Genomic DNA, 20,933 nt, shown 5'->3' on the forward strand with positions numbered 1-20,933 from the left:
TTCAGTTTTTAAAATAAAACATCAAGAAAAAGCACAAGAATCGCAGCAGAAACTAAAAATATAAAAATGCTCCCAGTCTAGGAAAACATGAAATGGCTGGGCATTGCAAGCAGAGCTGTCCTTGCTACTAGGCAAACTAGGCAATTGTCTAGGGTGCTGGCCTTCTGTGTGCACCAAATTGGGCACCCCCAGGTGACTCGGTGATATTATCGGGGGCGGGGGGAGAGTGCCAGAAGTTAGCCTTGCCTCGGGTGCCAGACAGTCTAGGGCTTGCCCTGATTGCAAGCTTCTTCCTCCACCCCATCCCATCTACTCAGATTGACAATGGCTGTCCAGCGTAATATCCCCCTTTGGCTGTGAGTTCCCAGGTTAGCATACACACTAGGCAGCAGTTCTCAGGTGCATTCAGCAGAGACTCAAAGTATCAACCCTTTATTTGCAAGGAGCTCAACTGGCCATAAACATTGCAAAAATGAAACTGCTTTAGCTCTACTCAATTGAAATACATTTAAGCACAGATGAAGTTGCAAGAAAAACATCCATTAAGGTCTCTGCGCCTAGATAGATCAGTCCAGGGGTGGCCAAATTGTGGCTCGGTAACCACATGTGGCTCTTTCACACATACTGTGTGGCTCTTCAAGCCCCCTCCACCCCGTTGGCTGTCTTGGAACAAGACATTTGTTAAAGTTAAAGTTGCTTTCTTTCCACCTCTCTCCCCTTCATTTATTTGCCTGCCTGCCTTGCAACTCTCAAACATCTGATGTTTACGTCTTGTGGCTCTCAAACGTTTGACATTTATTCTACGTGGCTCTTACATTAAGCAAGTTTGGCCACCCCTGGACCAGTCTATTTGGGTACAGAGACCTTAATGGAAAATCAATTCCAAATTTTCTCTGCAGCTTTGCAACCCAGAAAAGCTTTCAGCACAACCAGGCAAAGACAAGGTAGAAGGAGCTGGGAATGCCATCAGCAACCTTGGAGCTTCAAAGGGTGAGGTCAGGAGGGGGAGAGGGAGAGAAAATTGCTATGGGTCTGATTGAAGTCCTGGGTGGGCCGGGTGACAGCACGGTACTAGGACTTTCAAAAGGCTTTTGACAAGATACCTCACCAAAGACTTTACCGGGTTCGTTACAAGGTGCTGGTTATTACGTTTAAAGCCCTATATGGTCGAGGACCTGCCTACCTTAGGGACCGCCTCTCTCCATACGTTCCCCAGAGAGCACTGCGATCAAGCGCAAAAAATCTTCTTGAAATCCCTGGGCCAAAAGAAACTAAATTAAAAGCTACCAGAGAACAGGCGTTCTCTACAAAGGCCCCCCAATGGTGGAATCAATTGCCGGAAGAGTTGCGGGCCCTACGGGATCTTAACCAGTTCCGTAGGGCCTGCAAAACTGCCCTCTTCCAGCTAGCTTTTTAAGACAGAACTCTCGATAAGACCAGTAATACCGAGCCATCTTATACGCTATTCGACTGTATTTTAATGTCTTACTGTTTTATTGTTTTATTTTTAAATTATTAACTGTATTATTTATTGTCTATTTGTATCATGGTTTTCACCATGTCCTGTTAGCCGCCCTGAGCCTGCCTCGGCGGGGAGGGCGGGGTATAAATAAAAGTTTATTATTATTTATTATTATTATTATTAAATGTAGCAGTCATGGGATAAGAGGGTAGTTTCTCTCATGGATTAAAAATTAGTTAAACTGCAGGAACCAAAGTATAGGAATAAATGGACAATTCTCATAATTAAGGGAAGTAAGCAGTGGAGTCCAACTAGGATCAGTACTGGGGCCAGTACTATTTAATTTGATCATAAATGATCTGGAACTTGGGGTGAGTAATGTAGTGGCCAAGTTTGCAGATGACACAAACTTATTCAGGATTAGGGTTGCCAGGTCCAATTTAAGAAATATCTGGTGACTTGAGAGTAGAGCCAGGAGGCTTTGGGAGCGGAGCCAGGAGCAAGGTTGTGACAGGCACAACTGAACTCCAAAGGGAGCTCTGACCATAACATTTAAAGGGACTGCACACAATTCCCTCCACTGGAAAAAATGAAGGATGGGGCACCTTCTTTTGGGGCTCATAGATTCTCCATTATACCCTATGGGAACCAGTCTTCATAGGGAATAATGGCGTGCCTGGCAGACATTTCCCTCCCTCCCGCTTTCTGATGACCCTGAAATGAGGGAAAGGACCTCCAAGCCAGAGGATCCCTTGCCCCAAACTAGGAACTGGCGCCCCTATCAGGATGGTAGAAACCAAGGCTGACTTCAAAGCCAGGAGGATTGGGTGAGTTGGCAACAATATGGCCCCTGAAGTTCAGTGTTGGTAAATATAAGGTGATGCATGCTGGGGGGGGGGGGGGGGGCGGGAAATGCCCCAACTTCTAGTATTGGCTAGTGGGATCTGAACTTGCTGACACTGAGAAGGATTGTAATAGATAGCTCTACGAAAGTGTCAATTCCAGTGTGCTGCAGCACTGAAAAAGGCAAACTCTATGTTAGGGATTATTAAAGGTAAAGGTAGTCCCCTGTGCAAGCACCCGTCATTTCCGACTCTGGGGTGACGTTGCTTTCAGAACATTTTCACGGCAGTCTTTTTACGGGGTGGTTTGCCATTGCCTTCCCCAGTTGTCTACACTTTCCCCCCAGCAAGCTGGGTACTCATTTTACCAACCTCGGAAGGATGGGAGGCTGAGTCAACCTCGAGCCGGCTACCTGAACCCAGCTTCCATCGGGATCGAACTCAGGCCGTGAGCAAAGCTTAGAAAGGGATTAAGAATTAAAACAGCCAATATTATAACGCTCTTTATAGATGTATGGTGCTGTCTCTTTTGGAATACTGTGTACAATACCATATCTCAAAAAAGACATTGCCGAGCTGGAAAAAGTACAGAAGAGGGTACCCCAATTAATTAGGGGTTTGGAGCACCTTCCCTGTGAGGAAAGGCTGAAGAGTGTGGGTCTTTTCAGTTTAGAAAAGAGACAATTAAGAGGGACGTAATAGAGGTTTATAAAAGTATGCATGAGGTGGAGGGAATTGATAAAGAGAACTTTTTCTCTCTCTCCCAAACACTAGAACTCGAGGGCATCCAATGAAGCTGATGAGCAGTAGATTCAGGATGGACAAAAGGAAATACCTCTTTACACAGAAAGTGATTAAAATGTGGAATTCACTGCCAGGGCATGTAGTGATGGCCTAGGGTTGCCAATCCCCAGTTATGGGAAAGGGATCCCCTGGTTTGGAGGGCCCCCCCCCCCGCTTCAGGGTCAGGGCTGGTGCCAGGCTTCCTGGCACCCTAGGTTGAGACAGTGGGGGCCACCCCCTCCCTCCCAAGTGGTTTAAATTGCACAGAAGGGCCGCAGGAGCAGCTGCTACCCTCCTTACCAGTGAAAGGACCCTGCCAATCAGCTGTTTGGCAGGACCTTCCACTGGTGCAGAGAGTGCTGGCAGAAGCAGCTGGGCCAACCTCCCCTTCCATTTAAAGATCCCACTGGCAGAGGCGTCACTAGGGTGGGTTGCACCCTGGGGTGTAACTGATTCAAGTCACCCCCCCCCCATTGGGCATCACCCCTTTTGGAGGGCTGCGTCACCCCCTCCGCACACAACCCCGCCCACTTCACATGGCCCCTCCCTCATCCACCCTCTGGTCACATGACCAGCCCCCGCAATCCAAGATACCAGTTTTGCAGCATTTAAGTTTCCCCCACTCACCCACATGCTTTTAGCTGAGCCGGTGGCAGCGCGGCCCCGGTTTCAGAATCCCGGCCAGCCCACACACAGCAGCAGTGTTCTAGTCCCAGGGCCAGCCCCTTCCTGTTGGGGGGGGGTCATGGGTCAGTGCCTGGGGCCAATGAGAATGCTCTGGGGGAGGGCCGATGGCCCCCTTGGCCCCGCCCTAGTGACGCCGCTGCCCACTGGCCAGCTGGTCAGCAAGGTCTTTAAATCACACAGGGAGGCTGCGGCTGTTTTTGCCAGCCCTTCTGTGTGATTTGAATTGGTGGTGGCGGCAGCTCTCAAGCCCGTCCCCATCAGTGATCCAAATCATGCAGGAGAGGCAGCAGAGCGGTTGGTTGGCAGGCTCTTTAAATGGAGGGGAAGGCTGGCCTGGCTACTTCTGTTGGCGCTCCTCATACCAGCGAAAGGTCCTACCAATCAGCTGATCAGTGGGACCTTTCACTGGCAGGAAGGGCAGCGGCTGCTCCAAGGGCCCTTCTGTGTGATTTAAATCACCTGGGAGGGAGGGGTGGCCAATTTGGTGCTTCCCAGGGCCGCCACCCTAAGCGACTGCCTAAGGTCACCTAATGGGTGTGCTGGTCCTGTTAAGGGTAATCAGAAAGCGGGGGAGGGGGGGTAAGAGGGAAATGTCCACTGAGCACTCCATTATTCCCAATGGAGATGCCATTATTCCCTATGGAGATTAAATAGATTCATGGAGGATTTCTATCAATGGTTACTAGTTATGGTGTCTAAAGGGAACCTCCACATTCAGAGGCAGTAAACCTCTGAATTCCAGAGCTAGGAGGCAACATCAGGGGAAGGCCTCAGTCTCTATGCCCTGTCGCCGGCCCTCCAGGGAAACTGATTGGCCACTGTGTGAGACAGGATGCTGGAGTAGATGGGCAACTGGTCTGATCCAGCAGGGCTCTCTTTATATTCTTGTTGTCCTCTCCCTTCTACAGCCCTTGATTTAAAGCTGCTGCTTTGTGTGACTAATGTATACATTAAGGGGGATCTGATATGTCTTACCAAAGTCTCACATTGACCTCAGGGCTCAACTGGATGATATACAAGAAACCCATGATTACAGTCTTCCACTGGTTAAGCATTTCAACCCCTTATGCAATCCCACATGGCTGCTTTGAAGACAGTTGCTTGGGGGAGAGGGTCTTTAACACTTGCTTTTCTTGCTGTTTCCTAAATATGAGTCTCACATTTCCTTTCACGAAGCTGCAATTATCTTCCCAAGGGACAAAATACAGGTACAGATGTTCTACCTGACTTTGCCCCCTTGGCAATTAGAAAAGATGTTTGTATTTAGGAAAGTGTGTGAGAAGAAAGCGTTAAAGCGTCTTCTCCTCATGCCATTTCAAAGTAGTCATGTGGAGCCACTAATTCATTAGGAAAAAATGGGCAGTCTTAGTTAGAGATCTCCTGTGTTACATGTGCTTTGTCCCTGACCATTGGTCTAAATCAGCAAATAACCCAGTGTTCTCAGTATGTATGCTGAAGGTACATACATACTTTAAAGAAGAAGTAGATATTGGATTTATATCCCGCCCTCCACTCCGAAGAGTCTCAGAGCGGCTCACAATCTCCGTTACCTTCCTCTCCCCTTTCAAGGACAACCTCTGCCAGAGCTATGGCTGACCCAAGGCCATGCTAGCAGGTGCAAGTGGAGGAGTGGGGAATCAAACCCGGTTCTCCCAGATAAGAGTCTGCACACTTAACCACTACACCAAACTGGCTCTCCAGTTGATGATGATGATGTTTTGACCTGTTGCTATAATTATTATAATGTAGAAAAATGAAAATAACTCCACATACATTGTTGAATTTCATTGCTGGTTTGTAATCTGGTCATAAATTCAGGTGTTATGAATGCCCAGCTGACAGTGGCCACTTTTTAAAATTATGCTTTACTCAATTGCCTCTGTAGAAGAAATATTGCCTCCTGAACTGTTGAACTTTATTGTTCTGTAATTGATTGATCTATGCTTCTTTTTTGTAAAACCTAACTTTGATATAACTTTTGTATAAGCGTTATTTAAGTTCTTGTTTGTATCATTTTTTTTTAACAATAAAATTGAAATTTAAACGTTAAAAAAAATAATTATGCTTTATGGTCTTTGATTGTGTTTTCTTGATAGCTGGGAATCTCTCTTTGGGGAACTAGAATTTGCCAAGACGACACTCCTCAGAACTGGAGGTGGAGTGAGAACAGGATGGTTAGAGAAACAGTTAGAAGAAGAGTTGCCAATCTCCAGGTAATGGCTGGAGACCTCCCACTATTACACTAGATCTCCAACTGACAAAGATCAGTTCACCTGAAGAAAATGGCTGCTTTGGAAGGGGGGCTCTAGGCATTATGCCTCGTTGAAGTCCCTTTCATCCCCAAACTTCACCCTCCTCAGGCTCCACCCCAAAAATCTCCAAGTATTTCCTAGCCTAGAGCTGACAAACCTGGCTAAAAGTTTTGCAGTTTTAATTGACAAAGGATCAGAGAGACCCAGAAGGAGATTTTGAAGTCATCAGTTGTGGCTGAACAGGAAGCATGTAAGGGTGCAGAGGGCCTTTGGAAAGTTGTTAACAGGTTTGCTGCCTGAAGCAGTGCATTTTCTGTAGAGAAATTTGAATGTCATCCCTTATCATTAACTAGTGTTACCAGCTGCCTGGAGAAAAAAGTCCTGTTCCTTTAATATATGCTTCAAGTGATATTATTTATGAGGTGATATTATTTACCATCATGCCATGAAAAACTTCAGTTGCCACTTTCTACAGTGTTGTTAGCCGCCCTGAGCCTGCTTCGGCGGGGAGGGCGGGATATAAATAAAAATTGATTGATTGATTGATTGATTGATTGATTGGCATTAATAAGCCTCTATTAAAGGTACATGAAATTTTTTTTCTCCAGGCCTGTTAGCAACCCTGACATTAATATTATCACCATTGTTGTCTACTATGTACATACTTAAGCGCTGTCAAGTCACAACTGACTTACGGTGACTTCAGCAAGAGGCCTTCAAGACAAGTGGGAAGCAAAGGTGGTTTTTCATTGCCTTCCTCTGCAAACTCTTCCTTGGTGGTCTGACATCTGAGTATTGATGCTGTTTAAGTTTCCAAGATCTGACAAGATCAGGCAATATTATGCTGCCCTGCCTCCTGCAGAACCCTTTCTTGCAAGGTGAAAGGACTACGTTTTGCCTAGCAGTGCACTCATACTACATATTAAAAAACTAGTAACTGGGAGTTTCTGGCAATTGGCCCCACAATCCCTGTCCACCTAAATTAGTAGGGGTTGACTATGAGGTGTGTGGATGAAATGGGCCCACTTACCTATTCTGTTCCTTCCGCTGATTACAATAATTCTAGACATTTTTGAGATCTTCCTAAAATATGACTTGGAGTGCAGTCACACGTCACATTAAAAGCGGGTGTGTAGCGCTCCAATTTGAACCGCTGAATATTGATTCGATGCAGGGCCATTCAGACAAGCATCCAAGAATGCGACTCATTCCGTTGTTGAGCGATCAGACATCCAATACTATCACACTCTCTTCTTGGAGCATGCGTGATCAGATGGTAATTTCTGGGAGGGGGGGGGGTCCATTGAACATGCGCCCAATTGTGGGAAGTCAAACGTTGCTTCAGAGGTGGGGGGGGGGGAAGGGGGGAAAGTTTCCGGAATTAATGTTGCCGATGAGCGCAAGCATATTGGTCCAGTGAGCAGAAGGCTCTTTGGGGCACGTATGGGAAGATGTGGTCCTTCAGGTAGGCAGGTCCCAGGCCACTTATTTATTTATTTATTTATTTATTTATTTATTTATTTATTTATTTATTTATTTATTTATTTATTCATTCGGGATTTATATCCCGCCCTTCCCACAAGTTGCTCAGGGCGGCTTCCAACAATTAATCAAACATAAAATTTAAACAGTTTTAAGTATAAAACAATTAGATACTTAAACATTTAAAACCTTAAAAACCAGTACATTTCAATTTGATAAAAACAATTAAACCTTAAAAACCAGTAACATTACATTTCATATAAACAGATGGCTGGCCAGTTACATCAAGTTTTCATCCCAGCTAGGTGTAAGCTAGCCGGAAGAGGGTCGTCTTACAGGCCCTGCGGAACTGAACCAAGTCCCGCAGGGCCCTCACCTCTTCCGGCAGCTGATTCCACCATGTGGGGGCCATAACGGAGAAAGCCCTTTCTCTGGTGACTTTCAAGCGGGCTTCTTTTGGCCCGGGGATAGAGAGGAGATTTTGTGTTCCTGACCTCAGTGCTCTCTGGGGAACATGTGGGGAGAGACGGTCCTTCAGGTAGGCAGGTCCCAGGCCATATAGGGCTTTAAAGGTTAATGCTTTAAAGGTTAACACCAAAACCTTGAAGCAGATCCAGTACTCAATTGGCAGCCAGTGCAAATGGCATAATGCTGGCTAGATGCTTGCCTGCACAGTCAATGCTGTGAGCAGGCATACCGCCACATTCTGTACTACCTAGAGTTTCTGGATCAGTCTTAAGGGCAAGCCAGCGTAAAGTGAGTTACAGGAATTTTTTTAGAGTGATCAAGTTCAGACTCTCCAGTACACCTTAATGTGCTGTGGGCCTTTCCTCAGTGCTATCCAAGCATCTCAAAAGTGTCAGCAAGCCCAATCCAGCATGTTTCTAGAAGGGTAACATGAGATGCTTGTGCCTCTATTAAAAACAGTGTCCAGAGATATCACAGCTATCAGAGCTTCTGTCAACACTTTGCAATCCCCCCTTGATTACAGTACAGATTTGTTGGGAGCAGATGATGAATGATTCTTCCTGAACAAGGACTAGAACACTGGGCTTGTGGCCCCCCTCACCAAGCTCCATGCCTCTAACTCCTGCTACACACATCTGCAAGGCCAGTCTTGAGGGTCACATAGGAGTAAGATTTATGTGCTGGAGAAAACTTGATTCATCAGAGCAGAGTAATCCCATGACTTTCATTGGTTTGTTGGAGGACTGCACAATTTACATGAATGTTATTGTGTTGGTAACTGAAGTGGGCCTCTGCCCCGACAGCCAAAAGTAAGTGACTCCCGGCTTTCGTAGTAAACTTTTTCAGATTCCCCTTAAAGGGAAGAAGAACATGCAAAAAGTGGGCAGCTGTATTGGTCTGAAGCAGCAGAAAAATATTCGAGTCCAGAGGCACCTTTAAGACCCAAAAAGTTTTATTCTAGGTATAAGCTTTTGTGTGTATGCACACTTCTCCAGATAGAGAGTTAATGTACTGAAATTCCTGCCAACTTGGAATCATGCTTTTTCCAAACCGGGCAACAAATGTTGTCAATCCAATCTTATTTCTGTTGGTGTTTACCAGAGAATGCAGTGTGGCAATTTATATGCAGCTGAAGACTGTCTTCTTAGTCTTTATATGCAACCCTACTGTCTTCATTGCCTCTGTTTTTTTTTTATTAATTTATGTTATTTATAGTCTGTCGAGACTCATGGTGAATTATACAGTGTCAGGCTATAGTCACACTGGAGACTTGGCATGGTCTGGGTAAGTCTCTAATTTCCCCAGAACAATTTGTTCTGGAGATGTTTGACTTGACACACCAACCTTACCCTGCACTTACCCCATAATTGACAGATTTAGATGTCCACTGTGTGGTAGCCACAGGTGAGAGGGGGTTCAGGCAGCTTTGGTCTTTGTGTGCATGTGCATGACCACTTAATCACCAGAAGCAACTATATGGTTAAACACACATTGCTTCCTGGAAGAAGAAAAAAAAAGGTGGCCAGAAACTGGAAGCCTCCCTTCCCAAAAGGCTGGAGTGCACAACAGAGGATCCAGACATCCGAAAGTATGGGGTGAAGCCACAAATACCTGTAAAGACTAGACTTTCCCTGGTGCCTGGAAACTCCAGCTGCAAGACAGGTGAGTACCAGGTGCCAAAGACTGGGGGACAGGAGGCCGAGGTTGTTGTCTGAACCTGCAGTTTAAATCTGCAGGACAGCAGCAACTACAATGGATTTAACCTCCCATCTGACCACAGCCTCAGTCAAACCAACCAATAGGATCATGGGAAATCCAATAAACAAAGCAATGAGGTTTGGATTGCAGAAATCTGAAAACAGACTAAACAAAGTTGCACTCTTGACATGCCACCCTTACCCCCACACTCTCCCCATGACTTCGATGAAGTCAATGGTTTGAGAAGGGTCTAACTTTGCTTATGATAGCACTGGCTGTTTACCAGTGAGGAAATGTCAACCAAACGACCCTGTAGAGAAATTACAATATGTCTGCAAATATTGATTTAATTAAGGGATCTGACTGTATCCTTCTTGGGAAGGTGAGATTTCATTCCTCATTGACTTTCATTCCAATGTTTAGGCAGTCTTCAAGTTATATTGGGGGGGGGGGAATCATTCTGTTATTGCCTCTAGCCTGCTTTCTTCTCTTAATTGTGATTTGTTTTTTCAAAGGCCAGCCAACCTTACTTGGGGGCTTCTTGCTGTTGCATATTTATTGTGCCTTGATTAATTCTATTACTGTGATGACCTCAACATCCACTGGAGTGACTTTGTGACCAACACTGAAGTCCTCAAGCGGGCGGAGGTTACCAGCATCGAGGCACTGCTGTTGAAGACGCAGCTGCGCTGGGCAGGGCATATTTCTAGGATGGAAAACCACCGCCTTCCCAAGATTGCCCTGTATGGCGAACTCTCCACCGGCCATCGAAATAGAGGGGCACCAAAGAAGAGGTACAAGGACTCCTTGAAGAAATCCCTTGGCACCTGTCACATCAACCATCACCAGTGGTCTGACCTAGCCTCAGATCGCAAAGCATGGAGGCACACCATCCACCAGGCTGTCTCTTCCTTTGAGAACGCACGCATAGCTGGTCTTGAGGACAAAAGGAGATTGAGGAAGAATCGCACTGCTACAGGACCAACCCTAAATCAGACTTTTCCCTGCAGCCGCTGTGGCCGGACCTGCCTGTCCCACATTGGTCTTGTCAGCCACCAGCGAGCCTGCAGCAAACGTGGACTATTGCACCCTTCTTAAATCTTCGTTCGCGAAGCCAAGCCGAGAGAGATGACTGAATTATGAAGAGTCTTTACAGTTTAAAGATTAATATAAATATAGTAGGTATTACTTCTTTTAATTCAGTGGCCTCTTCCACATTAGCATTGCTGAGGAACTGCTGTTTTACAATCAACTTGATGCATATTTACCACAGTGACTCCACATAACACTTAATATAGCATTATATTCCACATTCCAGTTCTACAGCATGGCATATTGGACAGAGGGTCAAACTAGGATCTAGGAGGCTAGGATCAGAGGTTCAAATCCTCAGTCTCTCATATAGGGTTGCCAAGTCCAATTTAAGAAATATCTGGGTACTTTGGGGGTGGAGCCAGGAGACTTTGGGGGGTGGAGCCAGGAGACATTAGGGGTGGAACCGAGATCAAGGCTGTGACAAGCATAATTGAACCCCAAAGGGAGTTCTGGCCATCAAATTTAAAGGGACGGCACACCTTTTCAATTCCTTCCTTCCATAGGAAATAATGAAGGATAGGGGCACTTTCTTTTGGGGCTCATAGAATTGGACCCCCTGGTCCAATCTTTTTGAAACTTGGGGGGCATTTTGGGGAGAGGCACTAGATGCTATACAGAAAATTTGGTGCCTCTATCCCAAAAAACAGCCCCCCAGAGCCCCAGATACCCACTGATCAATTCTCCATGATTTTCTATGGGAATAAATCTCCATAGGGAATAATAGAGTTCCCAGCAGACATTTCCCTCCCCTCCCCCCCCATTTTCTGATGACCCTGAAACGGGAGGAGGGTCTCCAAACCAGGGGATCCCCTGCCCCCACCTGGGGATTGGCAACCCTACTCTCATACAAGGCTGCTGCGTGACCTAGGGCCAGACTCTCCCTCTTGACCTAACCTACCTTATAGGTTTGTTGTACAGATAAAATTGAGGAGGAGAGATTGAAGCTGGGGAGAAAAGCAGAATAAAAATATTTTAAAAGTGAGTGTGACCCGTCTTGCATTATCCATAGCTATCCCAAGCTTTAAACATTCAAATGTTTCCTTGTTAACTTTTAAAAAATTAGCACAGTTGCACTTTAAGTAAAAAACGAAATAAAATGATAACAATTAGGGGAAAAGCAATAAGGGACCATATTGAAGGATATATCATGATGGAAGTGCAGACTGCCAAAGGCAGCGGTAAGGGTACAAGCTGGATGGCTGAGTTAGAACATAAGAACATAAGAGAAGCCATGTTAGATCAGGCCAATGGCCCATCCAGTCCAACATTCTGTGTCACACAGCGGCCAAAAATATATATATATATACACACACACACACTGTGGCTAATAGCCACTGATGGACCTGTGCTCCATATTTTTATCTAACCCCCTCTTGAAGGTGGCTATGCTTGTGGCCGCCACCACCTCCTGTGGCAGTGAATTCCACATGTTAATCGCCCTTTGGGTGAAGAAGTACTTCCTTTTATCCGTTTTAACCTGACTGCTCAGCAATTTTATCGAATGCCCACGAGTTCTTGTATTGTGAGAAAGGGAGAAAAGTACTTCTTTCTCTCCTTTCTCCATCCCATGCATTATCGTGTAAACCTCTATCATGTCACCCCGCAGTCGACGTTTCTCCAAGCTAAAGAGCCCTAAGCGTTTCAACTCAGATTGTTTACTTGCTCAGAAAACAAAGCCCTTGCAATCAACGTCCCTTTTAAGCTGTGCCTGTGATCGGCCGCTTATTAACACAGGAAGCCCCACTGAGCAGCAATTTGGAGTTGTGCAGGGTCTTGCAATGCCTATTGCTCATTTTAAGATTACAGTAGTTATATCCTTCTCAAGATGTGAGCTGCTCCTCTCAGTAGGAGAGAAAAACTAGAGGAAACACTGCTTGCAACCCCAGTTTACGTGATGCAAAAATAACTCTTACGTTTGGCTGCTATTAAAACCTACATTAGGAAACCAGCAGCCTGAGAACTGGTCATGGGAGACAAGGAAACTAACAGACTGGAAGTTCACAAGCCAGGAATCTGACAGAAAAGTGCAAAGTAGTAGCTATTGGACAAATCTGAAGAAAGAGTAAGTGCAGCATGAAATTTAAGGGGAAAGCAGGAGAAACAGATCGCTGAGGTACTAATGAGAGATGGGGTTCATAGCGCTTTAATCCAAAGGGCATTATGCAGGGGGCAAATGGGAAGGCCATGGTCTGGGAATACAGCAGCATTAAGGTTGCCAGGTCCTACTATGCAGCTAGTGGAGCGATCCTGGGTAATCTGGAAGTGATGTCATCATTCACTGATGTTGGGGGGGGGGTGACACTCTAGTTTTTAGGCAAAACTCTATTGTTTTAGCTGATTTTACCATAAAGTTTTGCCAAAAAAACCGAGAGTGTCACTGCATAATGTTGATGATGCCATCATGTTGCCTTTTAGGTCAGTTGGAAGTTGGATATCATCTGCTGGCCAGTGGCAGAGAAGCACCCCTCAAAAGCAGGGTTTCCTCCACCCCGGGGGGAAGCCTGGTGACCCTAGCCCACATCGACTCTCCTCATGTCTCTGTGGAGGGACCACTGGCCAAGGCTGCTGTGTATGAATCTCATTTTCCACAGGTCAGCCCTGGGCAAGACAAGTCTTTCTTTTCATATGGAACAATCCTGCATGAGACAAGGCAAGGGATCTGTTGTCTCACACAGGGCAGTCCTGCATAAAGCAAGGATCTCTCATTTTGCAAAGAGCAGCTTGAGGTGACACCACACCAATCTTGACTTGTACTGGGCTGTGTCCAGGCCAACCCCCATTGGCTATAATACTGGTGGACATCACGACCAATCTGTCCCTGGCTTTATGGGATTCTATGGGATGCTGAACAGGTGCTACGAAGACAGGGCATCAAATGAAAATTGAAAATAGGCAGTGGCTTTGAAAATTAAACCTGTGGAAAGAGAGGATGGGGAGATGTAAAAAAATATGGTGGTATAAAAGAGAGTCAGATTGGTACAAAACTACACAAAGGGCCTACAGACAGAAAGTCTGTGCATAAAGAAGTCTGATTCCTGGCTATTGTGGGTGATCTTCTGACAATCCCTCTAGGCTTGCCAGCCCCCAACTCTGGGCATGGGATCTCTTGGTTTTGCAGGCTCCTCCCCACTGCCAGCTAGCTGGCCAGAGGAGGAAAGCCCCACCCAACAGCCATGATGTGCCTTTAAATCTCAGTAGGTTTAGTAGAAGCTTGCAAACTGTGTTTTGGAATGTGTGTGTGCCTTTAAATCTCAGCAGGATGAAAGCTGCATGGAGGGGGAGGCAGCAGAGCCACATGGGTGTTCCTCGTGAGTGTGTGAAGCCTGTGAGAAAGGAAGAAAACACAGCCCCTGTTAGTTTTTTGCATTCATTTCAGAAGTTGTTTGTATAGCAAATGGATAGTAAAGAGTTAACTAGAACTTGATTACGGGATGGAGGAAAACTCATCCCCTTAGACAGCTCTCTTCCTTACTTTCATTTCCTGTATTAGACTGAAGAAGTAGGTTGAAATACAGCAGATTGTTACATTCAGCAACTCTTCTGAGTAAAAAAACTACAAACACCATGTATAACAAATTTTGTTTTTAGTATTTTTACTATTTGTGTTGTGAAAATATACTATATACTAAATAACATCCTACAAACCTATGTGTCTGTGTTTCCTATTAACCATCTACGACAAATGCTATCAGAGCTCAAAAACTGCATGATCGACCACATTATAACAATGGAGCATAATAGTGATTCTCATGTGTGTTGCCAGAAAATATAAACCCAGAGAATATAAACCCAACGAGTGTTTTTCCTATACAGTCCTATTTCAAACCAAAGTTCTTATCAAGACTTTTATAAATGTCTTAGTCCTTTATCACCTGTCACACTGGCCCAGGAAGGCTGCATTGCCATTGTCTCACATTGAGCTGTGTTGCTTCATTGACTAATCTCCTAAGGCTCCTTCTGTGTTGGTAAATTAATTTTCTCTAATCTGAAACAAAATAAATACCTTATACTATTATATAAAACATTATACAGGGCAGTATTGACATACTCACCACCATGGAGTAAACACCAGCATGCTGGTGTGTTATAGATGTGCCTTTCTTTGCCCTTCCTATCCTATCAGCCTAGTTTCTGTAGCTGTGCAGTACTGTGGGAAGGAAATGGGTAGGGGAGGGTCATCTTGAGGCTGGAACTATGGTGCATAAAAGTGCTTGGTTCAGATTCGAGCAAAATAAGCAGAGGAAAGGGAATTCAAGCCTTGTACAAAGGGTTTGGTTTACCTCAGCTTAGGCCTAACGTAAGTGAAAGCAATGTCATAAACTTTTAGCTTCTGCGATCTCTAGTGGCAATTGGCTGAAATAAGAACACTCACCAGTCAGAACCTCCACATATTGGTCTGGAGTTTCAGAAATGTTCTTAGCTGAAGACGGTGCCTGCCAGCCAACTGAACTGTCTGGAACCGCTAACTACAAACACTGGGAGATGAAAGTGTCACTCTTCTTACTTGGAACTTGATGAATGATTGTGCTTGTCACACCCTTGCTCCTGCTTCCACCCCCAATGTCTCAGGGCTCCACCCCCCAAGTCCCCAGATATTTCTTGAGTCAGACCTGGCAACTCTAGTTTCAGCAACTGAAACTTTAATTGTGCATTTGAAACTAGGAGCTCCGCCATTGTAAATAAATAAAAGCAGACTCCGGTGCAATCCCTGTACTTTCTGTGATTTTTCTGAGGAGCATTTCTGTTGATTATTTCTCCTCTGCAGAATAAGCATAGAATACTGACCACCAACAGCAGCAGACTGCCATTCTCCAGCATTGTGGTCTTAGTATGGGGCAGGGCTGCCAAGCTCCTGGGTGGGCATGAGTTCTCCTGCTTTGGGAATCCCCTTCTGACATCACCGGCATGATGATGGCACTCGCAAGTGACATCATCACCCCGGCAATGTTGTGTGCTGGCGACTCTAGGAGCTTACGGGAAAACTCTATGCTTTTCCCAGATGCTCTAGCAATTTGGGAGGAAAACTCTATGGTACCAGAGGCTGTGGAGGACTTCGCAGCCCTAGTATGGGGCTGTCAATTGATTGAAACAAAACGAGAGGTGGTAGATGAAACCAGTGGGGCAGACTACCTCTAACACTGGTAGACCATGCAGTAAAGTGGTAAAGCTAGCAGCTAGCAGACTCCGGTGCAATCCCCGTACTTTCTGTGATTTTCTGCTTGAATCAGGAAGGAATCATCTTTCTTTCACTGATATTTTTTGGGTCTGTGAGTATAATAATTCAAACATCTGTGAGAAATGTCAGCTGGCAACACAGTGTCCCTTTTGTCTTTACAGCTTTCCTCCAAACACTTCAGCGGTGGCTTCTTTTCCCATTAGTAACTCTCAGCAATGTTTGTCTCTCACCTGATCTCTTGTTTTTCATTCCTCACATTCCCCCCACCTGCTAACAGCCCCAAACCTACACTTGCATCCTCAATCTAGCTTCCCCCAGTCTGATTGCTGTGGGGGCATCCATCTCTCCTGCCCATTTATCTCCCTCTGTCACCAACATTGGCAGTTGTAATAACTCCTCAGCAGGTATTGAGCAGGAAGATGAGGAGGTGTGAGAAGGCCCGTGGAGCTACTGTCATCGGCTTGGCAAGAGGAAGATGGATAGAGGAAAGGCCACGCACCAGAGCCTGGGGATTTAACACGGAAGGAAAAAAGGCTGGAGGCTACCTCAGTGGCTCTCATATGTCAGCCTTCCTTGCCCTAGTTTTGGTTGCTAATGGCCAAGGTTAAATTTGATGTGAACTGGCAGTACCAGTACTTCCAAGCAGCTCTATTGTCTGCCATACTGCATGCTTGGCCAGGCTACAGAATCCCAGAATCCTGTTCAGTCTCTTGTTTGTACACCAGCTAACATCTCTTCACTCAGAGTTGTGTTGCTTATTTCTCAATTGCCTCTACTGAAACATAATGTGCTTGAGATGACTAATCTGTAATGGCTCTTTCACGTGTGGATGTTGCCCCCTTGTTTTGCCTTGCATTATTCAGTGCACACACAGAGTCAGAGATTGCACCTACTAAATAAGTCCAGGAAGGTGTATAGTAGCCTTTTTCAGACAGGATATTTGTGGGTTCTGAATCGGTGCCTACCATATACACTTTTATTTGAAGCACAATATTGTCTGACATACTGTGGAATAAAAGGTTTTTAAGCAGGAACTCAGTTCCAGCTGGCTTGGCTAGGAGCCCAGCTCAAAAACGGTCTCTGGCAGAGGGAAGGCACTAGGGAGCCATGTACTCCCAGACCACGTGCTCCATCCTCTCTACTGCTTCCAGCCTTCAACGGGCTTGTGAAGAGAGCAAGAGATGCAGAGCCGCCCACAAGCGCCCCATCTCAGGAGAAGCTGGGCCTGCCGCTGCCCACTCCACCGCATGTGGCTCTCTCTCCGGTAGGCTTCCCAATCCCCAGGTCCCAGAGGGGGATCCCCCGGTTTTACAGGCTTCCCCCCTTCCCCAGCCAGCTGGCCGGCAGGGGAAGCCCCGCCCCCAGAGCCAACATGCACCTCCATGAACGATTCCCATAGGGAATGATGGGGAATTGAGCCGTGGGTATCAGGGGCTCTGGGGGGGCTGTTTATTGAGATAGAGGCACCAAATTTTCAGTATAGCATCTAGTGCCTCTCCCCAAAATACCTCCCAAGTTTCAAAAAGTTTGGACCAGGTGGTCCAATTCTATGAGCCCCAAAAGAAGGTGCCCCTATCCTTCATTATTTCCTATGGAAGGAAGGCATTTAAAAGGTGTTCATCCCTTGAAACGTGATGGCCAGAACTCCCTTGGAGTTCAATTGTGCTTGTCACAACCTTGCTCCTGGCTCCACCCCCAAAGTCTCCTGGCTCCACCCCCAAAGTCCCCAGATATTTCTTGAATTGGACTTGGCAACCCTACTCTCCGGCCATGTTTTTTGGGGGGACAAAACAAGGTCTTTCATTTGGCTGTGTGAGAACACCCATCCATGAAATGCAGCTAATGGCACTGTACTGTTCTGTGCCAATATACAGAATGTAACCTACTGAACGTGTGACGTCACTTCCGGTAATGTCAGGGGCTGTGGCCTAATATGCAAATGAGCTCCTGTTGGGCTTTTTCTACAAAAAAAAGCCCTGGTGGAATAGAAATTTCAAAATATTGACCGTGCAAATTTATTTAGCTAGTTTTTATGTCCCCTTTTTTTACCTTAAGATTCTCAAAGTGGCTTACAGCATTCTGCAACACAATAGTCTTCATCCTCTCCCCCTTGATAAGTAATGACCTGAAAGGATCTACCAGCTACTGCCTTGACCTGGATAGCCCAGGCAAGCCTGATCCTGTCATATCTTAAGTTTTAAGTTTATTTCAATTTATATGCCGCCCTTCCCACCGAAGTGGCTCAGGGCGGCTCACAGCACATAAAATCTAACATAAAATTATTGCATTTAAAACATTTTACACAGTTTAAACAGTAAAAAACATATAACAGCGGTCTATTAAAACTACGCTCAGTTTCCAATGCCAGTTAGTTATAAGCCAGCCGGAAGAGGGCTGTCTTAGAGGCTCTGCGGAACTGGGCAAGATCTTGGAAACTAAGCAGGATCGACTCTTGCAAGTACTTGAATGGGAGGCCTCTTTGGAATACCAGAGCCAGGAGGGCAGGGCAAGCTTTATTCAGCCACTTCTCTGAATATCCTCCAGAACCCCATTAGGGGTCAGTCACCAGAGGTCACCATGACTTTGCACACACACACACAAGCCTGCCTGTAGGGAAGGCGAGATATAGATCCAATTATAAAAAAAATATTAAAATACAAAAATACTTTAAAAAAAACCCAAAACTACCTGCTACTGAAATGCCCTTTTTAACCTGAGGAATAACTGAACCCTTTCTTTTCATCTGAGTAGCAGCAAGATATTTAACGACACTTTTTTCTCCAGTATTGCCAGATGCAGCACAGTAATGGAATCTCAAGTTTTGTACTTGTTTGGGGAGTGTCATGAAAACAAATATGTTCACGTTTCTAACATCCACCCGTAAAAGTGTGCAGCTGGGGTGGTAAGAAACAGCATTCTCTGATGCGACTGTTTCAAACATCCTTCAGCGGGCAGACCATCATCCTGCATAGAAGTGACCTGCTCACTTGAGTGCTTATTATTGTGCAGTTAACTTCTAGTTTACATGATGTGAAACAACAGGATATATATTTCTCTCTGCAAAAGGTTGGAGGGTGCACTTTACTATGGAAAAGAATCACAGTATCCAAGTATGAAGTAGGTACAGCACATATTTGCACATACTGGATTTCTGTCTAATGCTGGGTCTTCTTGTTCCCACACACCCTCAGTTATTCTCTGTTTCGTAGGAAGAGAGTCATTAAACATTCTGCTGCTAGAGTGGCCAGATAAAACGAAGGATGGGGCGTCTGTGTTTTCAATTGCTACTCATGTAGGAAGGGATAGATTTTGCTATAAATTCTATAAGAATTAGAAAAGCTACATGATCCAAAATTCTCTCTTCCGTATAATAGTAAAAAGAAAAGTAAAGATAAAGGTAGTCCCCTGTGCAAGCACCAGTCATTTCCGACTCTGGGGTGACGTTGCTTTCACAATGTTTTCACGGCAGACTTTTTACAGGGTGGTTTGCCATTGCCTTCCCCAGTCATCTACACTTTACCCCCAGCAAGCTGGGTACTCATTTTACCGACCTCGGAAGGATGGAAGGCTGAGTCAACCTGGAGCCGGCTACCTGAACCAGCTTCCACTGGAATCGAACTCAGGTCATCAGCAGAGGGCTCTGACTGCAGTACTGCAGCTTTATCACTCTGCGCCACAGGGCTCTTATAATAGTAAAGGTACATAATAACTGAAAGTTGACCAGCAGCCCTTTCTTTCTTGCCTGTCTGCTACAGCTTGTACAAGGACTCCACCTCTGTCTCTATGGGAAATCACTGAGAAATACTAACATCAAATTAAAGCCATGATGGGACCTGCGATGCCTTGAAGGGAGCTTTCAGCCCTCTGGCTCTTGCAGTATTGGCTCAGGCCAGCGCTTGGTCCCAGGGCTGCTGCCCCGACCACCTGCTTATCCTCTCATTAATCATGTGCTGCACATGTGTGCACCCATGCTGTTGCTCTCACCCCACCACCCCAACCCAGTCTCTCCTTGATCTACCCATTTCCTTATCTTGCTTCTCATTGGAGGGTGAGGATGTCCCTCTTGACATGTGCCCACCTCGTATCCTCCAAGCCGGCTGTGAAGGAACATAAAATCTCTCACACCACCCCAAAGATACAGTTCAGAACGTTACAGAGGGGAACGTGGCAAGACTGAGAAGAAAGACAAACGGAGCAACCCAGAATCATCCCAGTGCCTTTCAGCTGCATAACCATGTCAGGTAAAGCCTACTGGCCATGGCAGGGGTCAGGTAGGCACCCATCTGTGCTCTGGACCTTGATCATTTCCTCTTGAGGTATTTTATTTCTTCTAAATAGGCTGATACATTCCTGGCTGTGAATTTTGCATTCATAACTCCATCCTTCAGCATTACTGTTCAGAGTAGCAGCATAGCTGACTTCCAGAGAGCGGCACCCTTCGCAGGTCAATGTTCCATATGCTGCTCACCAGCAAAATATTTGGAAATTCGAGATGGTGGTTGTGTAACCACCTGTTGTGAAAGATGGCAGTGAATGCAGGTGAGACTTATGGGCTGAAGTCTCAGACCTGGGGGTAGTTCCTGAAAGGGGTTGGAAATCTGTTTGGAAAATGTTCATAATAGTTTTGAAGGAGAGTCTCTCATGCTTGCTAGTTCTTGAGAAACCTTCAGAAGTCTCCATAAGTGTCATGGTCTAATGAGCTCACCGTAAAGGAATCTATCACAGTCCTCTGAGTACCACTAGAATGATGGGGCATTCAGCTAGACAGGTTGTGGAGCAGATCTAGTCTGGCAGTTTCCAAGTAGTACGCCGTGTGGTCGGAAGTACTATTTTATAAAGCCATTTTGTCTGAGCTTTACATAATACTATTTTCTCTCTCCTCTCCAAATTTGCTTTTCTGCTTGCTTGTTTTTATGCTGTTATGTTACTTGATTTATTTTAAATTATTTCATATTCCTGTGTCGTTCTTTTAATATCCGGCAGAAGAT

The 20,933-nt window shown here is 45.6% G+C and overlaps 2 protein-coding genes across 2 annotated transcripts in view; one reads left to right on the forward strand and one right to left on the reverse strand.

The window, feature by feature from the left end:
- The window catches only part of ACY3 (aminoacylase 3), a 23,024-nt gene extending 7,820 nt beyond the window's left edge, over window positions 1-15,204 (reverse strand). Inside the window, 1 exon segment of the mRNA XM_060262435.1 lies at window positions 15,142-15,204. The gene's annotated coding sequence lies outside the window, so the exon portion shown is untranslated.
- TBX10 (T-box transcription factor 10) overlaps window positions 1-20,933 on the forward strand; it is a 39,698-nt gene that overhangs the window by 2,456 nt on the left and 16,309 nt on the right. Inside the window, exons 2-3 of the mRNA XM_060262436.1 lie at window positions 900-990; window positions 17,097-17,209. Of these exons, the coding sequence (XP_060118419.1) occupies window positions 900-990; window positions 17,097-17,209 (204 nt within the window). The remainder of the gene's footprint in view (window positions 1-899; window positions 991-17,096; window positions 17,210-20,933) is intronic.

Source organism: Heteronotia binoei, chromosome 21 (genome assembly GCF_032191835.1).
Source record: "Heteronotia binoei isolate CCM8104 ecotype False Entrance Well chromosome 21, APGP_CSIRO_Hbin_v1, whole genome shotgun sequence".
Lineage (NCBI taxonomy): Eukaryota > Metazoa > Chordata > Lepidosauria > Squamata > Gekkonidae > Heteronotia > Heteronotia binoei.